General features: G+C 54.7%; 4 protein-coding genes across 4 annotated transcripts in view; 2 read left to right on the top strand and 2 right to left on the bottom strand.

The window, feature by feature from the left end:
- Positions 1–275: 275 nt before the first annotated feature.
- Positions 276–587, top strand: VOLCADRAFT_93221 (uncharacterized protein; the record flags this gene model as incomplete). Its single annotated transcript, XM_002952540.1, has 1 exon — positions 276–587. One exon carries the CDS (start codon positions 276–278, stop codon positions 585–587), a length of 312 nt encoding a protein of 103 aa, XP_002952586.1.
- A 622-nt stretch (positions 588–1,209) lies between these two features.
- VOLCADRAFT_105565 (uncharacterized protein) lies at positions 1,210–9,710 on the bottom strand (the record flags this gene model as incomplete). The annotated part of the gene is made up of 15 exons (XM_002952467.1): positions 9,603–9,710; positions 9,430–9,532; positions 9,300–9,353; positions 8,542–8,628; positions 7,630–7,684; positions 7,051–7,173; positions 6,412–6,576; positions 5,615–5,749; positions 5,239–5,386; positions 4,164–4,273; positions 3,512–3,568; positions 3,199–3,285; positions 2,682–2,849; positions 2,247–2,279; positions 1,210–1,254 (listed from the first exon to the last, which is right to left on the bottom strand). The coding sequence occupies exons 1-15, from the start codon at positions 9,661–9,663 to the stop codon at positions 1,210–1,212; spliced, it is 1,431 nt and encodes a 476-aa protein (XP_002952513.1). The 5' UTR covers positions 9,664–9,710.
- Positions 9,711–12,865: 3,155 nt separating this feature from the next.
- Positions 12,866–15,025, top strand: atpve1 (vacuolar ATP synthase subunit E). The gene is made up of 6 exons (XM_002952539.1): positions 12,866–12,976; positions 13,048–13,134; positions 13,266–13,366; positions 13,456–13,612; positions 13,702–13,895; positions 14,142–15,025. Exons 1-6 carry the CDS (start codon positions 12,962–12,964, stop codon positions 14,284–14,286), a joined length of 699 nt encoding a protein of 232 aa, XP_002952585.1. The 5' UTR covers positions 12,866–12,961; the 3' UTR covers positions 14,287–15,025.
- Positions 15,026–17,254: 2,229 nt separating this feature from the next.
- Positions 17,255–17,926, bottom strand: part of VOLCADRAFT_62621 (uncharacterized protein) — a gene marked incomplete at both ends in the record, with an annotated part of 3,240 nt that continues 2,568 nt past the window's right edge. The window contains 2 exons of the mRNA XM_002952466.1: positions 17,255–17,417; positions 17,772–17,830. Coding sequence (XP_002952512.1) covers positions 17,255–17,417; positions 17,772–17,830 — 222 coding nt within the window. The remainder of the gene's footprint in view (positions 17,418–17,771; positions 17,831–17,926) is intronic.

Genomic DNA, 17,926 nt, shown 5'->3' with positions numbered 1-17,926 from the left:
AATTAAACCGTCTCAACCGCCGTAACTGACCCAACCGCCAGGGTGGCGCTCGGAGTGGAATGCAATGCCTCCGGAGACCTGGCAGCTGCCTGGGGGCTCACCCGCCCTGGTGCTGGCACCTGTGGTGGCCACATCGACAACCGCCGCCGCAGCAGCGCCACCGCCGCCGCCGGCATTCCCAGGTTCTGCAGCTGGCATGGGTGGCACCATGGCGATTAAAGATGGCGGTGAATGGCGGTCGGAAGCGATGGTGACGGGAGACGTGCAGGTCCCAGATGCTGCACGTGACATCAATTACAGCCACCACCGCCATCCTGCTCCTGCTCCTGCTCCTCCTCCTCCTGCTCATCATCATCATTATCATCATCACCATCATCATCAAAACTACAATAGTATTAACAACGTTACCCATGAGCACCACCACCACCATCATCACCACCATCACCTTGGAGGCGGCATCAGAGCTCAGCAGCCGTTATGTCCGGAAGTCGCGGAGGCCGTACGGGGTCCCGAGGCCACCTCCGGGGTCGGTGGCTCCCCGCGCTGGGGGCCCCCTGAACCGTCCGCCGGAAGCAGAGGTGGTGTGAGCGGCGCTCCGGGGGGCAGTAGCAGCGGCAGTAAGGAACCCACACCGGTGTCCGAGCTCTTCGCTGGAGCCCTGAATTGGGTGACCGGTTACGGAGTCTGAAGGGGCCTCTGAAGGCGACTTCCTCACCTGGCTTGTTGAACCTCTCATTGTTGTCCTGCGGTTGTTAAACGGTGGGTTGGTGGTTGTCCGTCAGTTGATGGTTGGGTGGGTACACAACCGTCCGGCCGTTAGGTATCCCCTTTTAGTTAAGCAATCAGGCTGGTGTTCCGCTTGCTAACTGTGTTATCCGCGTGATGACCAGCTTGGCGAGGTGTGATGTTTATTGGGTTGGAATGCTGCGACGGGGCTGCAGCGGATGTGATAGCGGTATAAAGGGCTCCAAGGTAAGGCCCGTTGGCCCCGCTGGTAAGGCCCGTTGGTCGCGCGATGTCGGTGATTGTGAAGCTGTAGTTTGATGAAAAGCGGTTTGTGTCGCCACACTCGGAAAAGGGACTTGAGGGACCACTACAGAGGAGGACAGCGTACAAGTCACAGGGTGGTGCAGGTGGTGCTGCAGGTGCTGCATGGTGGTACTGTTGGAGTGCGGAGAAGATGAAGGTATAAACTGTGGTGTAAGAGATTTAACACCTTTCCAATACCACCCATCTGTCATGGTGGTCTCGGAGCTGTAGGTAACCAGGTGACCAGGGTGGCGGGGTAGTGGTGCTCAATCTTTATGTCTAAGGTTGTGCAGAAGTACCTCGCGCGTGTGCATGTTTGTATTATGTATATGCGTGCAGACGTCCATGTATCTTTACGGAGCGGCACGACGGGGGAAAGTTTTCTGGGGTTGGAGAGATGGCGGAAGCCCCGAAAAACGTCCGTCTCGCATTCTTAAGGCTGTGGTCTTTACATCTCATTATTATGTGACGCGTTGATGTGACGTTAGCGCGTTATATCGGTACGAACCGACAGGTTACAGGACGGATTCGCTCCGCCTAGGTCTGGGCTCTTATCTGAGCAAAGAGTAATACAAACTTGTGTATTTAAGCGCTCTGTTATCTGTTGATTATCCAACCCAGGCTCCGTCCCGAGTATAAATACTCGTTGCTTAGGAGGCCGCAACAACTTCTTTATCGTACGATATCTCTTCAGATCTCCATCGGTTGCTCAAACCCTGTCTGTAGGAATCCCGAATGGGTGTCATTCCTTCATTCCTTCATTAGGAAACACTATAAACTCCAAAATATTCGTAGACCGTTCGTAGATCAGTCTTTATCAAGTCATGTCTTAATCGCTTTGCGATTTAGCTCTGTATAACGCTATAAGGCGCTACAGCAAGTGGACATACCCCTCCGTGTGTATGTGACAGGGGAACCGTTACAGATGGAAAAGCTGCGTGACGCCCTCGCAGCCCCAATAAAAGACCTGCGCGCGCGGGCTTGGTTCCTCAAACCACCTGTGCGCACACAGATGTGCACATCTTCGCTACTGCGCACAGACCACCACCTCTCTCTCCACGCCTCCACCGACTCATCCCAGAGCCACATCATGTCGTACTTTGACGCGCGCCACCCGTCCACATATGCACATGGGCCTAAGACGATCCCAAATGTACAGTCCATGCATTTCCTTTTCGCAGGTCTTGCATGTGGTAACGCACCCAGCACGTACCGACCTTCCAGTCCCGGGAGGTCTCCCCACCCGCCTCCTGTTGCAGCAAGAGATTTTGTGGTCAGGAAGGCTTTTCCCTCTTCGGGGGTTCTGTGGACTTAACCCCGCCCTAGATTAAGAGCACAGAACTGTAACGTCCAACGTCCCCCCAACACACACACCTCATCGATTCTGTATTCTTGTCCAGGCAGAGTGTCGCGCGTGCGCACACTGTGAAACGCAATCCCAGCCACCGCTGCATCCCAGCCCCCCCTGCCGTCTCTGTTTAGCCACAAAATGCGGGGCACATTTCAGGCACATTTTCCAAAAATGCTCACTTGAACCGGCGGCTTCAGGGTTGGGGCGGCCAACAGCACACACCACAAGTCAATAGTCAATAAACACATGGACCGCAAGAGCTATTTCGCGCTCAAAACTTAGGCGCCCGCCACACACGCACTCGCTTGTCCCGACTGCTGGTCGCAAACACAAACGCCACCGCGCCGCCCGCCTCTGGCGCCATCTTGCGTGGCAGAGGGCACCAGCGGATGGCGGTGATGTGGGCCTCGTGCGCGAGGATGCGCTCCAGCAGCTCCCCATTCTTCAGGTTAATGAGGTGGACCGTGCCCTGTGGGGGCGAAGAGCATCCAGGAAGAACATCCCGGGCGAGGATCGGGAGATGCCGGGGGATTAGGAAGAGAAACAACCCGCAATCAACAGTACTGGAGGAGAGTTGTGACTTTGCGGTAGCTAGGTGTGAACGCGACTACCACTGCCAGGAACCTTGGGGTACGCAGCGCACGTGAACAATCACGTACGGCATGTTCCGTTCCCCTCTTTATACGATTACGGTTCGCAGGCTGGCCGATGGCGCAAATTGTTGCGGGGATGGAGGGCACGGTTGGAACCAGGGCGGCTTGGAGAATCCCAACCCTGAACGGAGTACGGAGCCGTACGCCCATACGAGTTTGCCGTACCTCGTACGACGCCGCCAGCAGATCTGAACCGGGGGGTCCGAATGCAAGGTGCTGATATACCCGACCTTCGGCCAGTGGCATGGGTACCTTCAGACATCAGGGGCACAGACACGGCCGTTGGAGAGGGGAAACGCCTTTTGGGTACGGAGGATCCTATTGAACCCCGACCAGAAGGAAAAAACCCCAAAGCGAGGAGGTGATAACCCGAACATGCAACTAGCACATCAAAAGCAAATGACGAAGAAGCCATGCCAGCCGCTGTTAGTACACAGCACGACCCCCAGCCCAGCAAGTGGGGAGCCAGCCAACTCACCGACAGCACCACCTTGGGGTCTTCACTCAGCTCGTAACGCACGTCAATGTTCCAGACCTGGCGATACGGCGGACGTGGGGCGGTTGAGGCGGTTGAGACACAGTGCGACTTACCGGGCGGTTGCAGCAGGGGGAACAGCAGTTGCGGGTTGCTGGGCAACACAACATAACAATTACCGGACACAACGCCGAGCCACCCCAACAACGGGTGTCGCACAGTGGCAGACAAGCGGTGACAGGTGGTGAGGAGCCAGAAGGGCCCCCTTGCAGTGGCGGCGCAGGGTTAGGGAACTGAAGCACGATGATTGCAACATTCAAACTGTACGAGCCTCATACAGATGGGATGCACGCTTCCAAAAGGCCCTCCCTGCCTGCAGGTTCGATCTGGTGCCACTCTCCCCCCCACACACACAGGCACACACACACACAGGCACACACACACACACACAGGCACACACACACACAGGCACACACACACAGGCACACACAGGCACACACACACACACACAGGCACACACACACACACTCACACACAACACGCAAGCGAGTTTGACCCACACACCCTGCCGGGGCAGGAGGCCCCTTTCCTCCTCCCCCTTCCTCCTGCTTCTTTTATTAGTCCTCTCACGCACTGCACTACGCGGTGGCCGCACCTTGAGCATTCCGTCCTTACTGGCGGTGGCCGCCCGGCAGTTGTCCGAGGACAGCGCCACACACGCCACCTGACTGCGGTGTCCGGTGAGGCCCATGGCCTTGATTAGACCTGTACGGGAGGGGGAGGGGAGGGAGGGAGCGGGGATGGAGAGGGGAGCGGAGGGGGCGGGGAGCGGAAGACGAACCACGAGCGAATGAAGGTGATGCCAAGGGAAAAGACTCATGCGCCAGAAGTGAAGGAGGCATAACGAAAGGGGACATAACAGAAATAAAGGAGAGGAGAGGGGGAGGAGAGGGGGAGGAGAGGGGGAGGATTTTTGTCGTGCGCATGTCAACAAAGACAGGTGCCCACGTCCGGGAGAACAACACGCGGTAAGCTGTACGACATGTCACTGTGATATGTGGAGGGTAAGAAACGCAACAGTACCAGATCCATATGGAGGCCTCCAGGGTGGCCTAAACCTTCCATCCAACCCACCCACTACCACCAATCCGACGGGATTACGAAAAGAAAGATGCTGTAAACCAAAAACTGCTTCGTTTTCCTCCCCCGACCATTTTTAAAAAATAAGGAAAAGGGGTCAAAGGCGAAAGACAACCGCAGGAACCCGAAGCCCGCAGCGATCAAGTACGCCACGGTTTATTCACACACACACTCACACACACTCACACACTCACACACTCACACACTCACACACACACACACACACACACACACACACACACACTCACACACACACTCACACACACGCACACGCACACACACGCACACACACGCACACACACGCACACACACGCACACACACGCACACACACTCACACACACACGCACACACACACTCACACACTCACACACACGCACACACACGCACACACACGCACACACACACACTCACACACACTCACACACAAACACGCACAAACACACACAAACACACACAAACACACACAAACACACACAAACACGCACAAACACACACAAACACGCACAAACACGCACACACACGCACACAAACCCCCTTAAAAAAGCCTCCACACACCCTCCCGCTCCAAAACCAAGCCATCCACGCATACCTCGGAACTCGCCCTCCCTGGTGTACTTCATTTCCCAAATCTTAACGTCCGAGGAGAAGGTGGCGGCGGAGATGAAGCGGCCATCCGGGGACACCGCCAAGTCGTGGTTGGCCAGGGCGTTGGGCTCAAACACCGCCAACTCGCGACCCTGGAGATGTGGGGTTTCGGGGGGTGGGGTGGGGGTGGCGTATAAGATGAACCACTGGGAGGTGGGGTAGCCACATGCAAGAAGCCACGAGGGGGTCATTCATGGCGGGTGGGCGGGCGGCTTGAGTGGCACCCGCCGAATAAAAGGCAGTGACGGTCGTCATCATCATCATCATCATCATCATCCTTGGGACGACATGGCACCAAAACACCGCATCGAATGCCGTACCTGCATGTCGTACACCTTGCCTTCCTTCTTCGCCGACAGCGACACGATGTAACCCCTCCGGCCCACGGCCACGTCAGAGGGTACGGACGCCATACCACCTGCAAGCGCCGTATCCTTGCCGTGCACATTACCGACCTGGGGGGGGGGGGCATGGAGAGGGGAAATGACGACACGGCGAGGGGTGGGGGCCAAGGGGATGAGATCAGAAAGGGCCGGTGGTAATATCAAGATGCGAAACGGCCCCCGGCCCCACCTCCTTTCAAGAGAGACGGCAGCGGGGAGAAAGAGTACAACAGCCATGCAACACATGCCATAAAATATACAAACCAACCGCAGTGCATCGCTCGCACCAATTTCATGTTGCGAGGAAAGGAATTATTTCAAGAGAAAGTGTCAAGAAATGGAAGTGTCAAGAAATGGAAGTGTCAAGAAATGGAAGTGTCAAGAAATGGGAGTGTCAAGAAATGGGAGTGTCAAGAAATGGGAGTGTCAAGAAATGGGAGTGTCAAGAAATGGGAGTGTCAAGAAATGGGAGTGTCAAGAAATGGGAGTATTGTTTTCTGTTGGGACTGTGACACCGGTGTGCCAAAGGGGGGGCCAAGGGCTGCCCCCTGTAAGGACGGACTGCTGCAAACTGCCCTTCCCGGCGACCCCACCGAGGGCCCCCCACCACCTCTTTCCGCCCCCCCGTCTCCAGCCTTACCCCCACATACCCCCACACAAAGGGAAATGCTTCCCTCCCTCGCCGCGCCCTGTCGTTCCATCCTTCACAGTCGGCCCCCCTTATCACTGCTCACCGTCCACTTGGCGTCGTAGGTGGGCGCCTCCCCGGGCTGCTTCACCATGGGCTGGTAGAGCGCCACCAGGGCGTCCGGAGTGCCCCTCAGTGTGGCGGCCACCGCATCGGGGGAGTCTCCGAAACCAACACCCAGGGGGATCCGGGCGGTGCGCACCCGCTTAAACTAAAGGTTAAGGGGGGGAGGGGGGAGGGGGTGGGGGACTATTTAGAAGACGCAAGGGATCAGTTGTTGGGGAGAGAGGCGGGGGGAGAGGGAGGAGGCCAGAAGTTCATGTCTCGGGTTTAGGTGGGGTTTGGGTGGGGTTTGGGTGGGGTTTAGGTTGGCGTTACATGCATGCCGATGACTTCCTGGTGGTGTGGGGGACCTGCCCGCCCACCTAAGCATGAACCGATTCAGGCAATAGCCGTAGTCGCGGCAGGAATGTACCGCCCAACCAAACTACACGTACAAGAAATACCACATTAGTACAGACATACACATTACGTACACCGTACACAAATAAGGTCACCTAAACACACATAACGCATATAGATATTAGAGAGAGACGAAGGTTATGTTTTCTACCAATGCAATACCCATACCCGCGCCTACTTACCAAGACACACATACCGACATACAAACCCCAGATCCACTCACCTTGGGGTTCTTGCTCGACACATCCGACATGTCGAATATTCGCAGTGTCATGTCCTCGCACGCGGTAGCCAGCAACTGCCCGTCCCGTGACCAGGCCAGACCGTGAACCGTATCGGCGTGGTCCTACATGCGATAGATAGGGCAGGGGGGAAGAGGGAAAGAGGGGAAGAGGGGAAAGGGGGAAGAGGGGAAGGGGGGATAAGGGGGGAAGAGGGGAAGAGGGTATAAGGGGGGAAGAGGGGAAAGGGGGTAAGTTGGCACCATGTGTGTGTGTATTACACCTCTTATTAATCTGCGTGAACCACAAGATGAGAAAGTTTAATACAAGAACTACTGACCCGTCCACAGCACGAAAAAAGGGGGGTGGACGGGTAGCAATCTTGGATTTTTAAAGGACACGCAATCCAGGCAATCCTGGAAGAGACCAGGCAAACGCCCACCCGCAGGCACGGAAATCAGAAATGAACTGTCGGCGGGGTGGGGCGGCGGCGGGTTGCAGGTGGCAGGTGGTGGACCGCCGCCAGTGGAGAAACACGCTGGTGTCAACCATGCTGTGTGTGTTCTTGCCCCTCCTCTCACCTTGAGTGTGTTGACCCACAGCTCGTGTGTGGCCATCAGGTCCTCCTTCGTCGTACTGGGTTGGAATGTACGGCAGTACGGGAAGGAAGGGAAGGGAAGAGGAAACAATGAGCATGATAACGTTAAAGGGTTGGCAATCTGGGTCTGAACACCAACTACCAGAGACATTTTAGATTGGTAAGCGTAAGAGTAAGAAAGGAGGAGGGAGGGCAAGGGGAGCTGTCGCGGGGGCCTAGCATCACCGTACGGCTGTACGGCACCGCGAACCACCCAGGTGGGTGTCGCCATCGGGTGCTAATCGACTCTGTTTCCTGAAGTCCTTTGATCATGTCTGTCTGTCTGTCTGTCTGTCTGTCTGTCTGTCTGCCTATCTGAGTATCTGGCACCCCACCAGAGATGCCGCCACATGGGTCGTGCGAAGCAAGGGAAGTCACCCCACCAGTACTTCAGTGAACCAGCAGCAGCAGCGGTACTATGCATGGGCAGGTTAGGATGATGTATGTAAGAATCAAAATGTGTACATACGAATACATGTACACATTTCCATGTACACACTCTGGCTCTGACTGCGCCAAGGTTTGGTGCATAGCTGCTGGCTGCTGCTGACTCGTTTAGCCCCTCCCCTCTCCTCCCCTAAAACCCTCCCCTCCCCTCCCCTAAAACCCTCACCTCCCCTCGCCTCCCCTTCCACGGGTCGATGACATCACCACTTAGGACTCATAAGGCAGTTTCGAACTTTAAACGCCTTCCGGCAGTTCACTTCCCACTTTCTCGCACATCCGGGGATTCCCTCCCCTCCCCCCTCCCCCCTTCCCACCGGGGCTTCCCAGGGAGGACCGCCTTCCCAACACCCAAAGCTTCCCGCAAAGCTCCCTACCCCCTAACCCTTAACCCAGGGGATCGCTCACTCACCCCTTCTTCTTGGAGGCATTCTTTTCCGCCTTGATGAGAGTCTTCAGGTCGGGCCCACGTTCCTTGGAGGGGGCAGCCGCCGGGGGCCTGCATGCGGAGGACGCCGGATCCTTGCCGAGGTTTTTCTTTGTGGGATTTTTATAGCTTATAGCTAAGAAAAGGAAAATTTTATAGCTTATCGCTTTTTATAGCTTATAGCTTACAGCTAAGAAAAGAAAAAAAGGTCATTCTGACCTTCTGAGGTGTGGCTAACTTACAAGATGTGCTTCCTTTTTGCTGAGCCAAATGAGGAGATGTGAGATTGGGAAAAGGTGAAGATGCGGAAGAAGTGATGTGCGCACAGTGCACGGCGCAGAGGCCGCGGCGGCAGGTAACGGGCATGCGGTGAGCAGCGGACGTGTCTAGTTGCTCGGTGGGCATCAAAACGAGCGGATACCTGTCCCGACAGCGGCATCGGGGTTCTGTACGTATGATGTGAAGCTTATTTGTAAGATGTAAGGTGCAGTGGGACCTTAGGCATATGGTGTAGGAAATAGGTGTATTTGGGATAGGCGGGGAGGCGCTGGGAGGATGCTGGGAGGGAGAGCGCTAAACAGGACCACATGCTTCTGAGGTGCGATGATCCTGGAAATAATGCTGTTGCTTTGTTAGCGGTTGTTGCGGGCAGGAAGGCGGCTGTGCAGGTGCGTGCAGGTGAGGGAGAGCGGCGCCTTCAACGTACTACACGCTGGCGCAACGAAATAGATCGAAGAACTTACTCGTCCGTGTCCGATCCCTTTGCCTTGGCTTGCTGCTGCTTTGTTGACTTGCTCCTGCAAACCGGCAGTGGAAATTTACGCACCGCGGAGCGCTTACCCACGGTGCAAGTGTGACTAACGCCGGACGCACCGGCCTTTGCCGTTGCTTGAGGCGGTCAAAAGGCGCGCCGCATTACGAAGGCAGCTGACAAGCCCGTAGACCAGGTAGCCGAAAAACAGCACCACGCTCGTGCCTGCAGATCACGCGCCGATCCGACCTCCGTATCAAAAATACTCAGGCCGCGTGAACATTGCTTAACTAACCTGCCACTGCCAACACAATCTGGCTAGTTTGGCTCAAGGGGGCTGCAGTTTCTGTAGCCATTTCTAGTAACCACAAGAGAAATTTGCACAGGTTTACCCAGAAAGACGTGATCACGAAAACCCAAGTAACTCAACGAGCCTAAATTTGAGATAAAGCAGGTGAAGTTATCTTGCCGCTTCTCGGCAAAAGAGAGTAATACGGGCAGAGTACGGGAAAAAGCAGTCAGCCCGTCAGCGACATGAGTTTATGTACTGGACAGGCTACTGTGTCTTCCATGTTTTAACAGTGAAACTCATGACCCAAAACTGTCGAAGCGTGTACGGCGCTGCTTAGGCCGACCTTATGGAACGCCCAGGAAAGCGACCGATGAGTGATTGCAAGTCTTATAACTGTTTGCAGTCTGAATGTATGAAGTAAATTATTGCATCTGGGAAGCGTACAGCCAATGATAGACCTGGGCTTGCTGCGTGCTTGGTCATCCGGAAAGAAGGTACATGCGCAGTGCGTGTGGTGCCTGATGGACAATTCTAAACGTCTCCAGATAGTCTGAACTGTAGATGGCTCTATGCTTCGACAGTTAAGCGATTTGTGTTTGTGCACAACGGCAACCGGCTTAACTGTAACTGCAGAAGCTTCGCTAATGATACTGTGCAGAACCGATGGTGTTGCGATTCATTGTTTCAGATCATACCACAGGGGTTCACCTTCAAAAGGCGCACAGAGCGAACGCGAGGCCGATACCTAACACCTCTTTTGAAGCCCGCCAACTCAAATAGGGAACTCTTGTGCTCATTTCCTTGAGTGTGCGACTGAACAGGCAACCAAAACGGGCGGCGCAACCGCTGGGGAAGTACAGAACGTCTTTGCGTCGACCACAGCTTCGGATCCGACGGTCAGGCTTCTGCCCGGGGCTTCCAGATAAGCAGTCAGTCCCTCTTAGCAGCAGACATATCAACACCGGGCTGACATATGCTAACTCGAACCCTGGCCAGCCCAGGATAGAATTCGCCCATAAGCTCCGCGGCAGGCGTGGGCAGACGTGTCGACAGCAACACATGCGTCTGGTGACGCGATCGTGATTGAGTTTCATGGCTCGAGACCTCCGGGCCCCTGCGCCTTCCCAGCCGCGCCTCCCTCCCTTTACCCAGATCAGCGAGTAGGTTTAAAAGTCCAAACGCACGGCCGTCATCGAATGCGCGGCTGTGATTGATTGCATCGTTGTCACATGATCCAGAGGGAACAAAACTATTCGCAACTTGCATGGCATTTTTCGATAATGATGCCACTGTCTCATGTGGGTCAGGACAGATAGGCTACGCAGATGTCGCTGACTGCTCACTGCCAAGGAAACCCGAGCGTCTGCACGAACCAAGTACCCGCAAAAGCAAGGAGCTCCCCCTCCTGTTGGTTCGGTTGCTCGGTTAGGGCCCCCTCCTGACCGACAGATCGAAGATCAAACCTGCCATTGCTTACATGACCCAAAACAGTGTGTGCCACGGTGAGACACATTTACTGCTCGAGTGAATTTGAGACTTATGCCAAGTATCCTCTATCGACGTCATCGAAATCTGTACAGTCTCGAGGCCGCGGGTTGTGAGACTCAATCTGAGGTTTGTAAACATTGGCGTGGCGCGGGATATGATCGGGGCGCTGCAATACCTTCGGTGCTGTTGTCGATTTCCGAGTGCACCCTCCATGTAGGGAGTTTCGAGTACCCCTGTGCAAAAAAAAGCTTTAAACTTCAGCTCCGCATGGGACGAGCTGGACGAACGAATGCTCTGCGACAGAGTATCCCGAAGGACAGACGATGTATGAATAGACCTCATAGCCCAACGCAACACAGAGCGATATGTGCGGTATCAACACAAATTATCAACACAGCCTTTCAAGATCTCGTAAGTGTCGCAAGAGACCAAGAGCAGATTGCCGTACTAAGAAACCGACGATGGGACTGACACACGCAGCTAGTGAGCATGGGATTTCCGGGCAGAGCTCGAGCATCGGGGGCATGGGCTTTCCGGGCAGAGCTCGAGCTTCTCATTACGACCGATCCTTTGATGTGGGTCACTAGTGCCGCAAATAGGCATATGCGTATGCACATGCCCACACTGTAATTGTGAGCCTGAGATGAGGTCTGCCTCGGTTAGCTCGTGGATATCGGGCGGCCACTCCAGTGCGCCTGGTAAGCGCAAGGAAATGCAAACGCAAAACCCCAAACTCCTCAATACACCCATTTACCTGCCCTTCTGCCATGCGATTTACTTTTGATGCCGTTTGGCACGGTGGTTGAAGATGCAGGCTAGTTTAAGCGGGATCCCCCTGGGTTCAACAGTTAGGGGGCTCAGCGGGGTGAAATCCATGGAGTGGCGTTCTGGCCGGCCACCAAACAGTGGCGCTTAACTTGGCGGAAATTGAAGCTGTGAAGTTTGGGGTACGATTTGCGGTGCGAAATGTTGCTGTAGGACGTTGTTGTAGCGATTGCGGAGAGCGATAACATCATGCGGCTGACAGAGGTTAAGGCCGGCCTTCTGCTCCCGGTCGACCCGGGTTCAAATCCGCCTGCCGACCTCTCGTGTATTTGAGAGGTGGTGAAATGGGAGGTTGATTCCCATCTTGTGGATGGTGTAGGATGTGATAAAATCAACTCGCGAGCTGACCAGGAACTGAATTTGAGGCGTCGATGATCCGCTAGATTTGGTTGGATGCTCGTGGTGATTTGCCAAACTCAAAGAGTACACTCTGAAGTCGGATGGGGTGAATGGCTTAGGGTGCCCCTCTAGCAGGGGAGAGCAGGGAATTGCTTCGTGAAGGAGGCCACTGGTGAAGCTGTACCACCCTATAACAACATCAACAACAGGGAAAGCCCGTGTTTTGCACCACGACACGGCAGCACGACCGTTTCTTTTGACCGATTTGCACTCCAGATGCGGTCGGGCCGGTAGATCCATGCAACAGGCACGGGCGGCTACGGTGATTCTGGTGATGTGCCAGTGCCTTGTTGGCTAACATTTTGGAGGCATGGACGTTGGCCTGGTGTAGTCTACGGGTGGTAGATATATATGCAAACGCTGCGCGGCCTTCTAATTAAGTATATTTGCTGGAGTCGCTAGTAGACGATCACTTTGGTGCGTGGAAGACGATGGGATAGCGGCATTGTGCTTGGCAGGGAAGGCTAGGGGGGAAAGCAGGCATTGTCGTACGACTTCCTGGACGAGAGGTGTAAGTGTCCAAACAATCTATGCAAAAGTTTGCTGCGCGACATCGCTTCGACATAGTCGTTGCGAAACTCCCAGCCTAGTTGTTGGCCACAGCCTGCCCTTTCTCAATATAGCCCATCGTCACCAAAGGTTCAGCAAAAATGAACGAGGCGGAGGTGAATTGATGTTGCATACTTAGTGCAAAGCACTTGAATCTAGCTCTGATGCAAGCCTCGTGGCGTCACAGGTCGAGCGCCAAATCGAGCAGATGGTGCGGTTCATCAAGCAGGAGGCGGACGAGAAATCCATGGAGATTAAGCTCTCTGCGGAGGAGGCAAGCGTATTGATCTTCAATACTTTAGCGGAACACGCTTTTAGGCTGAGGAGTTTAGGGGACGATCAGTAGCTACTACTCAAGTCAACCAATTGCCAACAAATTGTGGGACATATGCTTGCTGTATGCAGGAGTTCAACCTGGAGAAGCTGCAATTGCTGGAGCAGGAGAAAGCGAAGATTAGGAAGGAGTATGAGCGCAAGGAGGGACAAGTCGAGGTGAAGAAGAAGATGTGAGCGTGAAGGCTTGCCTGGCATGTATATCCACTGAATCCTCTTATCTATGTAAATGAAGTCCACCTGGCGTGATGTGATTTTGCAGTGAATACTCCAAGCAGCTCAACGAGATGCGGCTTAAGGTTCTAGCTGCGAAGGAGGCCTCTGTGCAGGAGATTATTGCGGAGGCGAAACTGAGCCTCCGTGACGTATGTAAGAACACCACCTCTTACAGGAAGCTCCTGCAGGACCTCCTCGTGCAGGTGGGCGTGCATTAGGAACCTTGAAACCCAAACCCACAACCAGGCATGCAACCATCCCTCACCTTGGAGCTCGTGGTGCTCCCCTATAGGCGATGAAGAAGCTGAACGAAAAGGCTGTCACTGTGTCCTGCCGGCAAGTGGACCTGCTGCTTGTGAAGGAGGTCCTTGAACCCGCCCGGAAGGCGTACACCGCCATGTTCGGTGCGGAGGCCCCCGCTCTTACTCTGGACCAGACGAACTTTCTCCCGCCGCCGCCCGCGGATGACGATGACGTCGAGTCATGGTAAGTGGGGCGATGGAGGGTGAACACCTATCAGCATGGGAAAATTGGTAAAAGCCTGCTATCGATTTGAATCCTTGTCTCAATCATTTCTTGCAACGGGTAGGTTTTGCACGGCGTTAAAGCAGGTTATAGAAAGGTCATGTTCGTCTCGTGTTGTAGGGAGTGTGCGCGATTGCTTCCTCCATTACCCTCCGTTGAAACCGGTTTGATATTGCCTTAAATGTCCGCACCTATCCCAACACGTAGCTGTGGTGGCGTCGTTCTGACTTCAGCGGATGGACGCATTAAGTGCAGCAATACGCTGGATGACCGCTTGAAGATCGCGTACCAGGCCAACCTGCCAACCGTGCGTGCAAAGCTGTTCGGCGTTGTTGCGAAGGGCCAGCACTAGCGGTCCTGCCTGCTTGCTTTGGGGTTATCGTTCCTCCGGTTGTGACGCATTGCTGCGGGACGGAGCTTTGGTTTGCGGGGAGAATCCAGCCTGTGTCTATGTCACAGCCCCGATAGAGGTTACGGCGCACTGTCGCCCGACGGCCTTTTTACAATGCTGCATGCTGTGATAGCTGTTACTCTTGAGCTTTCCAGTATGCCCACTTTGTCCAGGGGCAGGGACAGCAGTCTAATGCTTTCAATTGGCTGTGCTGTGTGCGGATTGGCGAGGGCATGGAGCTGACATGGGTAACGGAGCCCTGGTCGTATGGTGACCTCTCAAGGTGATGATGGTTAGGACAGTACACCATGTCTAGGTGTGGAGCATGCCCCAGCAGACTGGTAACCCCAAGCGTGCGCTTTTTCAATTTTCCTTGGGGTTCTTATTGTAATGAGGACCCCTTTCTTGGCCCTTGCTTGTGCCGCGACCGGGGATGTCCAGGAGGTCTTGCGGTTTAGTGTCTGGGATATCGGTAGTCAGGTTTCATGGATGGGGTGCTTCTGCTGGCAGGTCTGTAATACGCGTTGTGGCTGCCGCACGAAAAAAAGTGTAAGTACCAGTGTTTTCCTCTTTCACGGTCGCGTGACCTGAAGTGAATTAGATCTTTGCGCTAGGGCTTGCGATTGAATCTTCCTCAATTTTCCTTGCTTTCCGACGTCACATTTTGTCATAAGGCACTATATAAAACTATTCGGGACTGATTAGTTTTCGAGTTCCTTCATTGAAGCTAGTACGATTGAAAAAAGGCCAGATGCATAGATTCTGCCCAGCAGTTTAACGCACGCGCGAATTCAATTTGCATCGCCATGCGGTGACACCACGTTTTGATGCAAATTCGGCTCGCCTCAGCACCAGCGGGTCGTGGCCTTAAATGTTCGAGGGCCCAAGCACTGCCGGGAAAGGACCCGGTGGCAGAGCCAGCCATTCAGCCCCTTACGATGGACTTGGCTTTCGAAGATATCCATGGGTGCAAACATGGATACGCAACAGTTTTGCACCCCTTGTCCCATTCACCATTACCCCCTCATGCACTGCAAGCCAAAGCCATTAGGTTATGAACGACAATTGGACATCAAAACGGGGTTCAAAACCACCTCACACGCAACCCTAGAACCCAGCCAACCCGTGAACCCAGATTCCTGAATTTTCACTCCTCACCCTTTGCGCCTCGTCCACCAACATTAGCCGTGTGTCTCATTCCCCTGTCACCTCCCATTCCACGTGCTCTTCACCCTTTCCGCCTCTTGATACCGTCCTAAAACTGTTACAACACCTCAGCTTCAACAACACCACACGGCGGCCTGGCGGGGACTCCACTCAATCGATACGGCGCCATCGGAATCCACATGCTGACCAGACTTCTTAGTCACTACAGCCCCAGACCGCGTGGCCCCACCTACCGCGTTACACGCTCCTCGTCTTTTACCTGTTTAGTCGAGTCAGCGTTCCGGTCCTTGGGCAGTCCTTGGCCGAAGGTTTACTGCCAAAAGAGAAGATATGCCATGAACAACGTCCGAAGCCCCTGGAAGCCACTGCAATTCCAAGACGTGAGATACCACTGCGATGCTTCGGCAGTCAGTACACTGCCACCCTTGGGCCATGCGCACGTATCAGTCCAGCACCACCGCCACCCGGCCCCACACATCTCCGTGCTGACATTGGCGCAGGACGCGGATGGATGCTGGCCTGGCCATGAAAAGCATCATCGCCAATGACCTTCGTCCCTCCTAGAACCCCTCTTGCATCCAAGGGGTATCCGTTGCAGGCGCTATACCTGTTGCAGACAAGGCTCACAGCACACAAGGATTAAGGAGGACCAATCATCAGTCGCACACATTCGACATATCACTCGTCAGTCTCCGTTGCTAAACGGCGGGATGCGTTCACCTGCCCCGTACCGTACTCGCATACATGCCATGTCTCCCTCAGTACAAAATGCGCTGAGAATCGTCTCTCCAAGTCCTAACAGCCTACCAAAGGGCGCTCTAGCTGGCTCCATGAAGACAACCATGGCGCTACACCGTTACGAAATTCTGCAACAGCCCCACAGGGAACCGAAATCAAACGGCAACCGGCGAGCCAATCATTTATGGAATATATGGGCCTACCTACGTCGATGGCCCGTGATGTCCGGGTCGTCCTACTAGCCTGCGCACTCAAACCGCGGCGTCGCCCTTTCATTGTAAGTCTCGCAATCTAACTGCCTGCATGCTGGGTGCCGCTTGCTGCTGCTGCCGCTGCTCGCCGTCATGCTAGCATGCGGCCTTCCTGCTTCGCCGCTCTTGTGGGTTAAGTCCTGCGTCCTGGCTCGTTGGAAATCTCTCACACTAGCTGACAACACACATACGCAAACACATACAAACTAACTAGCCAGGTTTCCCATAAATTCCCCCACATCATATATCGTCTTTGTCAATAGAATACGGTGTTTGGGATATTCCAAACAACTTTAGGCGCGGTACCCTGTTCCGTCGTCCAGCTGACCTCCCAGCTGCAGCTGCCATGTGTGTATCTTTAAGCAAATCACCATCTCCGCCTTCGCCTCACCACCAAAGCACCCCTCTTCTCCAATGACCGCAGCATCTCAGCCGTGGCGTATCGAAGCATTACGTGGCATGGCGCAAGTAAGCCAATCCAAGTCGCAACGCCACCCACCAGCCGTAAGTGGTAAGCGGTTCGGAACGGTGGAAAGCCCTAGGAAGCTTCACGCTGCCTCCCACACACATCTGCTCTTCGCCAGCTGCCCGCTTTTCCCACCTCCATCTTACAACGCGCCGCGGCGGCCACATTGGCCGACTACCGCACACGTGGCTTCGTTGGTCGTTTGGTTAGTCCTGAACCGTTCCCGGCGGTTAGTGGCCCCGCGCCATACTAGCCGACACCGCGCTACAGCTGCGGCCATTTCGACGCCGCGGCTTCGGCGTCAACCCTACACACCACCCAGTAGCTGTTCTAATGCCGCATTTTCGTCACCGCCTGCCCGCTGTAGTGCTTGGATGGCCGCTGCTCGGTCAAAGCCCATCTCCACAATGCGCTCCACCTTCTCGTCCGGCGCGTCGGCTTTGGGGTTGGCAAACGCCTCGGTCCAGTACCTGCGCCAGCACAGGCATCCGCTCCGCATCATCCAGCCAGCCATCCAGCCAACAACAACATGAACGACATGAACACGATGGACACCGGGGGCCTTCTTGACATCTTGGTGTGTATTTTGGCGGCCCAGCATTACCACAGGGGTCTTTAAACCCAAGCGCCTCGGTCAGGGCCATAATGACGAAAAGGTCCCATGGGGTGCAGCTAGAGCCCCTTTGACGTAGCTGGCGACTATTCGGAGCTCTCGCTTCGGTACTTATGAAGCTATTTTCGCGTACCGCCATCTAATAATCAGCATTTCCCTCATCACTGGGATCTGAAGATCATGAAAAAAGCGCCATCACACCAAACATCACCTGGCCGTTTTTTTGTACGTCTCGAAGTCGTTCAGGTACTGCTTGGCGACTACCGCGTCCTGCAATGGCGCCACAAAGGAAAGGAGGGCTGGCGGGCTGAGTATTCAGCGAACCGCATACGGCATCCTGAACGTAGCATCGACAACGGCCACCGC

This window comes from Volvox carteri (genome assembly GCF_000143455.1).
Source record: "Volvox carteri f. nagariensis unplaced genomic scaffold VOLCAscaffold_30, whole genome shotgun sequence".
NCBI classification, from domain to species: Eukaryota; Viridiplantae; Chlorophyta; class Chlorophyceae; order Chlamydomonadales; family Volvocaceae; genus Volvox; species Volvox carteri.
This window is presented reverse-complemented; position numbering and strand designations above follow the sequence as displayed.

Excerpts from the sequence above, each read along its gene's own strand:
- atpve1 (XM_002952539.1), top strand. Across the intron at positions 13,135-13,265 it reads TTAAGCTCTCTGCGGAGGAG|GAGTTCAACCTGGAGAAGCT; the intron begins GCAAGCGTATTG and ends TGCTGTATGCAG. Across the intron at positions 13,896-14,141 it reads GACGATGACGTCGAGTCATG|CTGTGGTGGCGTCGTTCTGA; the intron begins GTAAGTGGGGCG and ends CCCAACACGTAG.